The sequence below is a fragment of the Ahaetulla prasina genome, chromosome 2 (assembly GCF_028640845.1).
Source record: "Ahaetulla prasina isolate Xishuangbanna chromosome 2, ASM2864084v1, whole genome shotgun sequence".
Lineage (NCBI taxonomy): Eukaryota > Metazoa > Chordata > Lepidosauria > Squamata > Colubridae > Ahaetulla > Ahaetulla prasina.
In genome coordinates this window covers 177,725,731-177,739,399 of record NC_080540.1, presented here as the reverse complement: position 1 = coordinate 177,739,399, position 13,669 = coordinate 177,725,731, and the positions used below count along the sequence as shown (strand labels likewise).

The 13,669-nt window shown below is 42.8% G+C and overlaps 1 protein-coding gene across 2 annotated transcripts in view; it reads right to left on the bottom strand.

The window, feature by feature from the left end:
• Positions 1-1,592: 1,592 nt before the first annotated feature.
• The window catches only part of PPP1R3F (protein phosphatase 1 regulatory subunit 3F), a 53,662-nt gene continuing 41,585 nt past the window's right edge, over positions 1,593-13,669 (bottom strand). For both annotated transcript variants that reach the window (XM_058168677.1, XM_058168678.1), the window contains one exon: positions 1,593-9,460. In XM_058168677.1, coding sequence (XP_058024660.1) covers positions 8,357-9,460 — 1,104 coding nt within the window. In that variant the 3' untranslated portion in view covers positions 1,593-8,356. The remainder of the gene's footprint in view (positions 9,461-13,669) is intronic.

Here is a 13,669-nt window from a genome sequence, read left to right as displayed (position 1 = left end):
GCGGAGGGAGGGAGGGATTTGGGCAGGAGGGAGCATCCTTTTTCACTTGCAAGAGTCAAGAGCAGCTGGTGGAAAGCACCAAGTGCCTCTGGGGGAAGGGGGACTCTGGGAAATTCTTCAAAGAAGCCAACCTCAGATATCCGGGAATTCGGCTTTATAGGTCATTCACCAACAAGGAGAGGACTCAAGGCGAGGGCTTCGTTTCTAAACTTCTGGAGTAGGTCCGAGGCTCGAATGGGTCAACGTTGCTTATATAGAGTTGAGAAGGAAACCCATACAGACATAAAAAGACACGCACCTTGTTTAGTACAATTCTCTTCTTCGCCCCCTCACCGGCTTTTAATACTATATCCCACCGCCCTTCTTTCCAATGCAATTTCAGCACTCGGTTGCCAAGTCAACCATAGGAAGGAAAACTTCTGCAAATTAAATCTTAAGAAAGCTCCTCCCTATCTCATGCTCACAAGTGCACAATACAGAGTGCTGCATTATATGGGGCCACAAAGGATACCTATCACAAAGCATATTTTTAAAAACTTTAACAAATCTTTCCATGGGATACCTGTAAGGCTCTTGGTCAGCGATTAAAAAGTTATTTTGACAAGGGTGGTGGTGGGATGAGCACAAGGGCTTCAGCCCCACCTAAAAAAGCCTTGTTTTGAATGCTGCTAATCCAAAGCTCTCTTTTCGCCAGAAGTTATTTTATAAATATATAGACCATTCACTGTAAAAAAAAATTGCCTAGGGAAGCCAACAAAAAGTAAGACAAGTCCAGTGGTGGGATTCAAGTAATTTAACAACCAGTTCTCTACCCGAATGATTTCTTCCAACAACCAGTTTGCCAAACTGCTCAGAAAGTTAACAACCGGTTCTCCAGAAGTGGTGCGAACTAGCTGAATCCCATCACTGGACAAGTCTAGCATGCAATATTATTGATCAAACTATCAGCTTTGTTTAAATGCTGTTTAACATTTTGTTCAAGCTTTTGTTGGGTGCAGAAATCCATATTAAATAATTCTTGAAAGTAGCTGTAAGGGGAATCCACCATCTACCTAGAAAATAAAAGGGGCCCACTGTCAAACATTATTGCATTTTTTTTCCAATCCAAATCCAGCTAGGCATAGGATACCAGATGAGGTCTGACCAGTACCAAATGGACTGAAATAGTGTGTAAACTAAGTCTCCAAAATTAGTAAGTCAGTTTGATCTAGAGAAGGGTTCCAATGAGCATTCTGCTGCAGACATGGATGTATATACATCAACACTCTGACTCGTGCTCAAGAATGCCTTGATAACCAATGACAATATTTATACATCACACCATCACTGGTCCCAATTCAAAGTCTAGCATCTGTATTTTGGTCTCATTCCAGTTCATATGCTGCAATCAATTGCATGGACAGCTATCTTTGTTCAGTTGAAGTCAGTGAATGGAAAACCTTTTGGGCTTAGTGTGTCAAAAATTCAGAAAATGTCTAATTTGATTCTGCTGTGTGTGTGTATGTGTGACATGCACTCACAATGAACACAATGAACAGAAGAGAAACAATTATATATTTATTTTTTTTAAAATGCAGACAAATTGAGGCAGCTGCAGGTCGCACAAGGCCTTCATTCTTGAAACAGCTTCAGAAAATGTTCTTCCACAGGGTCTGTAATCTCCAAAAAGTGTGAAAGCATACCCCATTCTCACAATTCCCAGTGATTCTGGAGGCAGCATGATGTCCAGAGTAATTCCCCCAAAACTCTGTGAGAATAGGGTGTGCTTTCAAGAGCAGTTGTTGTCAGGTATTGGTGAACATTGGCATGTCACCCAAACTGTAAGTATGTCACCTTTGACACACGTGTCATAGCTTTGCCATCACTGGGCTTAATTATAGTCAGAATATCATTTTCAATTTCCAGTAGCAAAATGGGACACAGAAAGGTTTCCACACTGTGCAACTGCTCTTTTTGGAAATACCACTCCACCCATGAAAATATTGCAGCACCTGTCCCATTTCCCAGGTAGCTTAACAAGGTTGGCCTCAGCAACTAGCATTTTGAGATTGATTCTTTACATTATACACTTTAATATAGACTGCTAGGATCCAATAATACTCTTCTGGCCAGTTCTCTGCACTGGTGCTGTTTTGTCAACCCCATGTTCTTCAACTACTGACAATAATCCTCTTCTGGATCGGCTGATCATTTCCATAGCTTCAAGCAGCTGGTCTAACTTTGTCACAATGCTGTCACCAAAATGCTATGCAATTGAATGACAGCTACTGATTTACATGACTTTAAGAGATTAGACAAATTCATGAAGAGTAAGGCTATTAATAGCTGCTAACTGTATGGTCTGTCTGCTATTTCTAAGTTCGTAAGTAATGCATTATAGAATATTACTTGCTGGAAATATAACTGTCTTATAGGCTTTCCAAAATGTTCTCCATATCCACTGTGAAAAACAGAATATCGGATAGCCCTTTGTTTTGTTTCAGCTCTGATTGCTTTGCCTCATCTGGATTGGCTGTCCTTTTATTATTTGTTCAAGGCACCACTTTGGATTGTCTCCCCTTCAACTAGGGGAGACATGAAAGGAAAAACAAGATCTGGCCTAAGGGGCTGCATGCAGCTAATGTCTTTTTGTAAAGTAAAAGATGTTGATTGCAAACTAACCAGAGCAGCAGTCTTCTGCAAAATAAATTCAATGACTTGCACATTCATAAACTTGGATAGTTTGCAGTCCTAAAATAATATTATGCTCCCGTTACTGACGGGAAATTTCCCAACCTTCATTGGTGATTCATTTAATAATTTTCAGTATAGCATTTATTTGCTGTGATAATTGCCCAACTGTTTCTAGATGGAGCATCCCAAAGGGAGTGAAGTCCATACACACAGCGCCTAATTTTTCCAAACATTGTAGAAGAAAAAAATTCTACACATGTTCAAATAAATTCTTGTTGCTTTGCCTATTTTGGGTTGACTTCTCACACTGAAATATAATGCCAGAGTTGGGTATTAATGTCTGTACCCTGTACACTTTACTAAAGAGATTGTCAAGTTCTTAGATTTTCTCTTAACCAACTTCAATTATTTTTGCAAGAGTCAGCTTAAATCAGCAACTACACATTTTCAGGCATATTGAATTGTACTATATTACCGACTACCAGATTTCTCTATTTTTCTCCTGAAATTCATGTGCTCCAAGTGTCACTGAATCCCAGCATCCTTTATTACTGGCCATGTTAACCATATTCAGCAACGCTGGGAGGGCCCCAAGTTTCCTGCTGTTGCATGAGCTAGAATGTGACAATTGGGGCAGAGATTGAGGAATACCAACTTTTAGGCTCCTTTTTGCTGATAATGACAAGTTAAATAATTTAGGTTTCAGTGCATATCATATATTGGGGAAGAACAGTCTCTTGAAATAATATTCTTGGGTCATTAACTGAATCAAAGGAAGGAAAGGGGGAATATGAAGGCAAATAGTTGGGAGGCTGAGGCTTCCAAATAATCACAGGAGAGCTGGTAGCAGTTACCTAACCCTAACCCATTTGTTGTAGTTTCCAAAAAATTCCCAAGGACACAAGTGCTATAGTCAGGATGTTTATTAGTGCTTCTGAAGCAGGCACAGCTCAAAAGGATGTACACACATACACATATAAACACACCCACCCACACACACACACATACGTAAGTCCCATCCAATTCCTTGCTCTACAGTAGCAGATACATAACAGATTCCCTGCCATGCTCCCTATAGTCTGCCATGCACAGATCTTTTTCCATAGCGAAAGACCTGGCTGAGGAACATGATCAAAGGCGGCAGCCTCAGTCTAAGAGATGGAGTCCAAGACATCTAAAGGGCTCTATCTTGGGGGAAGGCTGCTCAAACAAATAAGGCTTCTGGGATTGTAATCTAATTCCACACCATAGGGTGATTGCAACATTGAAGAAAATGCAGAGTTGTTGTTTTTAAATCATGAACAAATGTACCACTACTAATTCTCTTCTTTAGTGTTCTCCAGCAAGCTAAGTTTCAAGGGCTGAACAAGCATGATTTCTCATTTATAAATCCACAGCTTGATACTAATTCAACCTGCACAGCTTACCCCCACCCCCACCCCCCAAACTGCATGGATTCAGTCTGTTCACAGAAAATAAGTCTCCTCTGGACAAAGCTACAAATAGCAGTGGCAGAAGTGAAATCTCCACAATGCATTCTGCATGCTTAAGTCAATTTGCATCAAGATAAAACTACTGGACAGAACCAGCTGCTATACTACAAGAGGTCAGCACAGCCTAAAAAGCTAGCCACAAAAAGGATCAAATAAATCACCCTCTCATCCCTAAAAAATTAGACAGCTGGGCTATCACAACCATCTATCTGACCATTTTTAAATAATTCCAAAGTCTAAGCAATATAGTTTAGCTTGAATAACTACCTTCAGCTAGTTTAACTTTGCAAATAAAATATAAATAAATCACTCTTCAACCATTAACAGAACTGTTGAATGTGGCAGTTATTCTTACACTGATGAGCTGATTTAACACATGCAGTGTAATAAGAAAACCCTTGATCTTTTGTTAAATTACTGATAATTTTTGAATTATTGGCCAGTATCTAGAAATAGCTTTCAGTGTTCCTGACCTTTCTTTCTACCATCTCCATTAACCTATTCTTCCAAATGGCTGTGCATGTATAGTACTCTTCTCTCTATTCCAGATATCTAACAATATTATCCACAAAAATCTATGCTATATTAGATGTAGGTCTTCAGGATGTCATAGGATTCATTTTTGTTCTTGCTCTAGGATACTACCAGAGTATAATGTTGTTCTGAAAAATTACCTGGATTTTTGCAAATATAATATTGGAAATATAATGAGGCCCTGTGCATAAATGGAAGGAGTTATGAACTTGGCTCTCCTAGTTGTTTTTGGCTTGTATTTTTCATGACCTGGAAAAATGTGTAACTCGTTAATGTATTATAAAGAGTAACTGTCATTATTATACATGCTAACCTGTTGCATACAATTATATTTGCGCACTCTTACATCTATTTAGTTTCAATATTAATTATAAAGATTACCCAAACTTCCTACCTCCTCTGAATTACATTTTATTATTGCTGCTCAGAGAAGAGAAACCATTGATTTTTCTATAATAATGTTGGTGAAGAGTTAGTATACAGGATCCAGTGGGAGCAAAGATTTATACATTAACGCAGATACACAACGGTGGTTATAGAGATGCCTTTTTATAACAACCTGCAATCTAGCTGTTATTGATACTATGTTTAAAGTACACAACATTGAACTGAAGGTAGGGATTCATTTTACTGAACACACTTCATTTAAAAATAAAGAACACATAAGAAAGAATCTAGTATAGCTTTCTTGCACAAACTCTAGCTTCCTACGTGCAGATGGAGAACCTTGAAACAACTGTACTCTAAATTGGCCAGCTGAATGCTGATAGTTAACAAAAACAATATAAAGTAAAAGCACTGAAGTAAGCCTGGTTTTACAAGAGCTAATTCAAAATACTTTGAAATTGGGTATCCCCAAATCCATAGAAATCTCTTATGAATTAACATGAAGCACATTCTGCATATAAATTCTCCTGCACTTTAACTTATTTGACCAGGAGCTGTGCAAAAAGCACAGCAATGTTTTATGCAGATATTTTGCATTTCAATACAAGTTGTGCAGAAGAACTCTCTGAAGGATAATACTCCATAATATATGTTTATATCCCACTGTGCAGTCCTTAATGTTATTCAACAATCTGCCACCAGAGGCAGCCTGCTCATTTATGAAGATTTTGGCTTTGACCAGTGTTCCTATAGACACGTGAAGTATAATCAATGCTTGCTTTGTAGCCAAATGGAGGGACCAAATAATTTTCAGAACTTATGTGGTGTGGAATATGTATAAGACATATTTGTTTGATGAAGGATCTGACAGTTTGAATAAGGCAGAAGGAACAATAGTAGGACATCAAAAAATGTTAACCATGGGACAATTAAGAAAAGAATGTGTACATTCTCACTCACTCATTCACTCACTCACTCACACACACTCATATAGCCGTGACTGCTAATTACATTCTGATCTCAGCTTTTATCTGGAAAATACAGATTTTTCTTAAGATGACTGACGTCAGGACAGATCTCTCTTCATGAAGCACAAACAATATTCCACTTTCCAAACCTCCCTATGTTCCTTAATTAAGAGCATTCACCAAATGGATGGGAAAAGCAGGATCATGTCTGGATCAGCAGACAGAAGTGGCTTCAGAACCCATACAAATATCTCCACTTCCTCCACAAGGCCCCACAAGCTATATCACAGCAGCTGTTGACAGTACAACATTCAAGAGGAAGTTAATGAAAAACATTTAGCAGCATGAAAGCGGGTGGGCTTTCTTCTTACAGCAAGTTCAGTGCCATATCAACCTATTGCACATAAAGACACAGGATGTTTCCAATCTACTCTTTTGCTGCGGACATCAAACATGTATATATAAATTATTTTAATCTTCTACAAACCCACCAGCCTGGGTTTGTACTGCTAGTTGTTAATAAATAAAATCTCTATCTTGGGATGAATTCTACGGTAGAAAAAGTCAGCCTTCCCACCAGGTACAAAAATAAATATGGGGCCATCTGTTTTAAGGAGCTTTCCTGTAGTCCTCTACGTTGGACCCTGCCAGTGGCAGAGAATTGTAGGATCCAGGAGTGAAAAGGGGTCCTAGAAGCACAGACAGTCAGCAGTCCAAAGTTTCTTCCTAAGAAGCTGGGTATGGCTCAGGATAGGGGCATGAATGGAACTTGGCTGCGCGATTGTTGAGGCCATCTGGAATGGTTGTGATTGTATTTTGCAGAAGCTGTACGGACAAAAAACTGAAAATGCTGCCATCTTCTTTGGAATGGAAAACTTCTGTCTGTCTCCCTGTTTCATTCAAATAATGGGAAATTACAGAAACGTGGAGCACAATGCAGGATTGCACAAATCCTTCTGAAATCAGGTGCTCAACAAAAGTGCTATTTTGCCTTTGGACTTTTCTTGTTAAATTCACTGAGGCTGGCACAGGAGAACATTCCGAAAGAAAGTGCTTCATGATATTTTCAAAACATATTTACAATTTCCCAGCCTTGTAAAAATAAATGGGGATTAGGGGTCATCTGTTAATTAGTCTTTTTCACATTGAGAGACTGCTAAGTCACGGGGTAGTATATTCAGGTCTAAGCCTACATTCTTTCCCAAAGAGCCAAAGGAACTTCTACAATAGATTAGCACTAGGTGTGGGGTCATTTTTAACTCAATGGGATTTTTGTTTGTTTGTTAATGCAGAATTCACTTAATTAGTAATCATTTGTACTTGCACATGAGAAAAGCAAGATAGAAACTGAGCTAGCTAGTTGATTTCTCCAAATCTCTTAGACAGAACAGGCTGGTACTTTGTAATATAATAAAAACCAAAGGCTCCTCATACTTACTAGGAATTTAGTTGCCAAACTTTGCACTAATATATAGAGAATGGGCATACAAAATTTAAACAAAACATTCTATCTTAAGTTTTACATCGGCCATTTTGACTTTTTTTCCTAGAAATGTAAATGTTTGATTTGTTAAGATTCTAAAATAGTCTGAAATTATCCCTTAATATTAATGTTTTGCTTTGTCACAAAATAAGTTACAGTCAAAGCCCTCTAAGAGCATGTCTGTAAAAATATCAAAGAATATGGTTCTTTTAGGAAATGTTTGCCTCATTACCAAATTGGAAATAAATTAATGACTTGCTTCTTATAAGTAAGCTAACTGGATTTCAGCCAAGTACCTGAAAGAGCAAGGCCAAAGACACAGAGATAAAGTCTACTAAACCTTAACAACGAATTTTGTTTTTAAAGACTGAAAAGAGAAATAATATTCTGGCTCTTTGACTAGGATTTGAGGCCTTTCAGATAAGGCTTAGTTGCCTCTCTATATTTGAAAATGAAGGATGGACAATGCTCTTGCTTCTAAACTTCTTGAATAAACTGTGCAAAGGGAGAATGGGAGGGCTATTGGGGCTTTGAGCCCTCTGTCACCTGCTCTGAGTCTTACAAATGCTACCTCAGATCCAATTCATGGCAAGTGTCACATAAAGCTCATTTTTATTGTCCAAGCAATTCATCTCTTATACCAGATGATTTAATAAAAATAAATAGTTCTGAACCTTGGGAAATTTAGAATAGATGTGCTATTAACTCTAAAAAGATCTGATACTACTGCCAAATTTTTAGCTGATCAGGTGAAACAGGAATAGAGCCAAGTTACAGATCTTCTCATGAGCCTTTGGCACTTCTGAGAGTCATACCAATTATGAGAACCAATCCAAAAGGAGGTAAAGTGTAACGGCCACCAAAGGCATGCAGCTGTTGAAAACCACGGGAAGGAAGACAAAGAGGCTGAGGAACCGCAGGGAGCGTGTCAAGATTTTTTCAAGTTCATTATGAGGAACAGGGCTGGTTTCAGGGGGCTTGTGGACATGAAGGCCCTCACCTAGCCAGAGGCTGCCATGCCCTATCAAGAAGCCCTGGCTCTTGCCTTGTCCAGGGGCATCAAGAGGGCTGGATGGCAGGTCTGTGGGCCGCTTTGGTAGGGGCACTAGTGTCCTGGCTGGAACTACAAGGGGCATCACCATAGCCTCTGGAATTACTGGCCTCAAGGTGTTAGGTGCCACCACTCTCAAGCTGGGAAAGGAGTCAGAGTCCTTCATTGGACTCTGTTGGACATTTCCCTCTTCCAGATGATTTAGAAAGCAGCCTTCTAGTAAGACTGGTGGGCTATCACGGCCTGATCCCACCACCTCAGGTGGTCCCTGTGTTGCATATCCTGCCATAATTCCCTCCTCCTCACTATCTCTGGAGTCATCGCCCCGTTGCTTAGCATAATACAGTGTGATCTCTTTTGCCAGGGAACTGTTGAGTGCTCTCTCTGGGCCTGTCCAGTTGACTATCAGGTCACGATCAGTCAAGACACTCTGACGCAATGCAATGAGAGATGGTACAGGACTGGTGTTGTTGCCTGAGCTCTCCTCAGACCAGTCTCCTCTTCCTCCAAGCTCCTCTGCTCGAAGCCGGCTCAGATGGGACAAGTAAAGCTGTTCCAATTCTCGATCTATGGCATCTTCCTCCAAACGATGGGGCAGCTCTTGGTATCTTTTCAACTGTTCCTCCATGCATTCGTCCATGAAGGAGCCCTCTGTGGTGAGGTCACACTTGCTGAATTCAGGAGCATCCCACTGTCCCAAGGGATGGGGTTCAGCACCTAGCATGAAACCCAATGGCACTTTCAGCTCCTCATGAGATGTAGTGTGGACCCTGATAGCATGTCCCTGTGGGGAGTCAGTAAAATCTACGAGATGATCTTTAGAAGGGTCCTTCTTTTCTGGTGAGTTAGCAGTAATTGTGAGTTCTGGAATCTAGGCAGTGAAGGAAAAAGCAGAAAAATAGAATGTGAAAAGGAATAGCAAAATAATATGTTTATCTATAGTGTGATGAATGCTCATAGCTACCTATGGAGTGGTAGAAATAGAGCATTACGTTTCATCAGGAGAGTAAGGAATGTGCCTTTTTTCTGCCAAGTGTTATGGCATAACAACCCCAAAATTGCATGCCTATAGAAGAAACAAACAGCACACTTTACTTTCCAGTTCCATTTGCACCAACATGTGTTAATCTCTTTTTCAAGCACACTACTTGAAAAAAATATGTTGTAGGCAGGGGTGAAATCTAAAAATTTTTGCTACCTGTTCTGTGGGTGTGGCTTGGTGGTGGGTGTGTCCTGTGACTGAGTGGGCGTGGCCAACTCAATGTCACTCACAGCCATGCCCACTCAGTCACAACCCCCCCACCAAGCCACGCCCACAGAACCCAGTAGGGAAAAAAAATAATTTCTATTCTGCCTTTTCCCTTTTTGCAAGATGCCTGCAGCTGCAGCCTCTCTGCCCGCTTGCCACCTACTCACCACCTGTTCTCCCTTCACCTTGGGTTGGGGACCGGGGCCCAGGGATGCGCCATTCCCCTAGGCCCCGGAGCCGCCACCTGCCTCAACGGGGTCAGGGAATGCACCATTCCCCAACTCCAGCCTTTCTCTGGAGCCGCCCCCCACTCACTGCCCGCTCGCCGCCTGCTTGCCCTTTGCCTTTGGTCAGGGGCCGGGGCCCAGGGACGGCCCATTCCCTGAGGCCCCGGAGTCGCCCCCTGCTTGCCGCCTCCTCAACCGGGTCGGGGAATGCTCCATTCCCCAACACCAGCCTTGTCCCGGAGCCGCCGCTCGCTCCTCCTTCGCTACGTGGCATATACTTACTTTCCTCCAGTGGCTGGCTGCCAGGAAAGGCAAGCATCCAAAAGTTAACTGAGTTGCTCTCCTTGAATATGCCGCCTTGTTCTATGCGCCGGCTGCACAAGCGCACACCCAAACTGCCGCTGATAAATAAATGAAATAAACGGTGTGCGCTTGCGCAGCCAGTGCAGGGAACAAGCAGCAATGGCAGCGCATATTCAAGGAGAGGGACTCCAGTAACTTTTGGACGCTTGCCTTTCCTGGCAGCCAGCCGCTGGAAGAAAGTAAGTATACGCTGCGTGTCCAGCTTGTGAAGGCTGGACTGCGGGCCATGGACTGGTTCGGGGGTGTGGCCAGCCAGTGATTGCTACTGGATCGGCGAACCAGAACCAATCTCCGCTACCTACTTGCCTGATCCGGTCCAATCTGGTAGCATTTCACCCCTGGTTGTAGGTCACAAAAAGTCTACATCATAATTGAATGATTATTCTAAAAAGACCTATAAAAGTCTGAAGTTCAGTTCTTTTACTACTTATTTTCTAATTATTGATCTTTAAGAGGAGAAAAATTATAATGTGTTATTTATTATATTTTAACACCCATTACTTCTGCGTGCTCAAGGTAGCATACATTGGTATGATCACTGTGGTATCCTGTGAGTAGTATGAATCAAAAGAAAGTGCCAGACCAAAATCACACAATAAGTTTCAATTTCAGTTATCAAACCTGGTTATCTATACGATAAAATCGTTCAGCTCCGAGACGGTCTAGACCAAAATTGCGGCGATTCAGATGAGGCGTCTGAGGGTGGTCTTGGTGACATTTGTTGGGATGAGTTTGACCCTGTGGCTCCCGAGGACATGGACAGGTTGTTGGGTAGGCTGAATGCCACCACGTGTTTACTGGACCCGTGCCCCTCCTGGCTGGTGCTGGCCACTCAGGAGGTGACACGAGGCTGGCTCCAGGCGATTACGAGTGCCTCCTTGTTGGAGGGAGTCTTTCCGGCCGCCTTGAAAGAGGCGGTGGTGAGGCCCTCCTCAAGAAGCCCTCCTGGACCCGGCTGTCTTAGGTAATTATCGTCCGGTCTCAACCTTCGCCAGCGAAGGTTGTAGAAATATGGTGGCATATCAGTTTCCTCTGCACCTGGATGAAACTGTCTATCTAGACCCGTTCAGTCCGGTTTCCGGCCCGGTTACAGCACGGAGACGGCTTTGGTCGCGTTGGTGGATGATCTCTGGAGGGCCAGGGATGAGGTTGTTCCTCTGCCCTGGTCCTATTAGACCTCTCAGCGGCTTTCGATACCATCGACCATGGTATCCTGCTGCGCCGGTTGGAGGGATTGGGAGTGGGAGGCACCGTTTATCGGTGGTTCTCCTCCTATCTCTCCGACCGGTCGCAGATGGTGTTGACAGGGGGGCAGAGGTCGGCCCCGAGGCGCCTCACTTGTGGGGTGCCGCCGGGGTCGGTTCTCTCGCCCCTTCTGTTCAACACCTATGTGAACCGGCTGGGTGAGATCATCAGTGGCTTCGGTGTGAGGTACCAGCTGTACGCTGATGACACCCAGCTGTACTTTTCCACACCGGGCCACCCCAATGAAGCTATCGAAGTGCTGTCCCGGTGTTTGGAGGCCGTACGGGTCTGGATGGGGAGAAACAGGCTCAAGCTCAATCCCTCCAAGACTGAGTGGCTGTGGATGCCGGCATCCCGGTACAGTCAGCTGAGTCCTCGGCTGACTGTTGGGGGCGAGTCATTGGCCCCGATGGAGAGGGTGCGCAATCTGGGCGTTCTCCTGGATGAACGGCTGTCTTTTGAAGACCATTTGACGGCCGTCTCCAGGAGAGCTTTTCACCAGGTTCGCCTGGTGCGCCAGTTGCGCCCCTTTCTAGACCGGGATGCCTTATGCACGGTCACTCACGCCCTCGTGACGTCTCGCCTGGATTACTGCAATGCTCTCTACATGGGGCTCCCCTTGAGGGGCATCCGGAGGCTGCAGTTGGTCCAGAACGCGGCTGCGCGGGTGATGGAGGGAGCCCCTCGGGGCTCCCGTGTTACACCTATCCTGCGCAGACTGCACTGGCTACCTGTGGCCTTCCGGGTGCGCTTCAAGGTGTTGGTGACAATCTTTAAAGCGCTCCATGGCATAGGGCCGGGCTATTTACGGGACCGCCTACTGCTTCCAAATACCTCTCACCGACCCGTGCGCTCCCACAGGGAGGGACTCCTCAGGGTGCCGTCAGCTAGGCAGTGCCGTCTGGCGACACCCAGGGGAAGGGCCTTCTCTGTGGGGGCTCCCACCCTCTGGAACGAACTCCCCCCAGGACTTCGTCAACTTCCGGACCTCCGAACCTTTCGTCGCACTTATTCATCTGCGCGGGACTGGATTAGATTTTAAAGTTATTGGTTTTAAGGGGTTTTTTATTATTTATATTGTTTTTAAATTAGGCAATAGAATAAGTTTTTTAATTGTTGTTTTTTAATTTGTATTTATATGTATTTTAACTGCCTGTGAACCGCCCTGAGTCCTTAGGGAGATAGGGCGGTATATAAATTTGAAAAATAAATAAAATAAATAAATAAATAAATCCCTGTCTAACTCTGCAATTTTAACTACTATGTAACAGTTGTTTGCTGCCAAAATTTGGTAGATCGTGTTTGAAGGTTGAGTGGGGGCTATAAAAATTTAGGATTAGATACAGCTTACAGGTTACAGGATCCCAATCTTATTAAAATTTTATTCTCAGTCTGTATCAAAAGTGTTAATTTTTAGGATAAAAATGATTATGTTTTAGCAAGAACCATGGGGAAATAAAAACTGTTTATAGAATTAATGATACATTAATCTGATACATTCATTTTAAGTATATTTATTTCTCCTCAGAATGTATTGTTTTATTTAAATGAATGGACATCATATATTTCTGCAAGGCAATGCTGATTAAGATGGTTTGTTAAGCAACAAGATAGTAGCCAAACTATGTATGATAGTTATGAGAACAGCAATTTTATTATAAATATTCTCCCAGCCTCTGTTCTGTTATAATTTTGATGTTGTTCTTTCCAGAACTAGTTCATTTTTCCTCTTTTTGACAGGCTTGATTTGTAATAACAGATTACAAATTATTTTATCATTTCTTCGTTTTAGTCGTCTTATGTTTGCAATGGGAAAACAATTTTTTTCCAGTAATCCTACAGCTGCTGGCCCTGGTTTCTCAACCAACAGTTCTGAGTCCTGTAGACCAGCACTCCCCAACCTTTCTGAGTTGGCGACCTGGCACGGGGGTGTGGGGTGGAAACAGCGGATGGTTTTGTGCGAGGGGCAGGCACGCACGCAATTTCATTTGTGTGA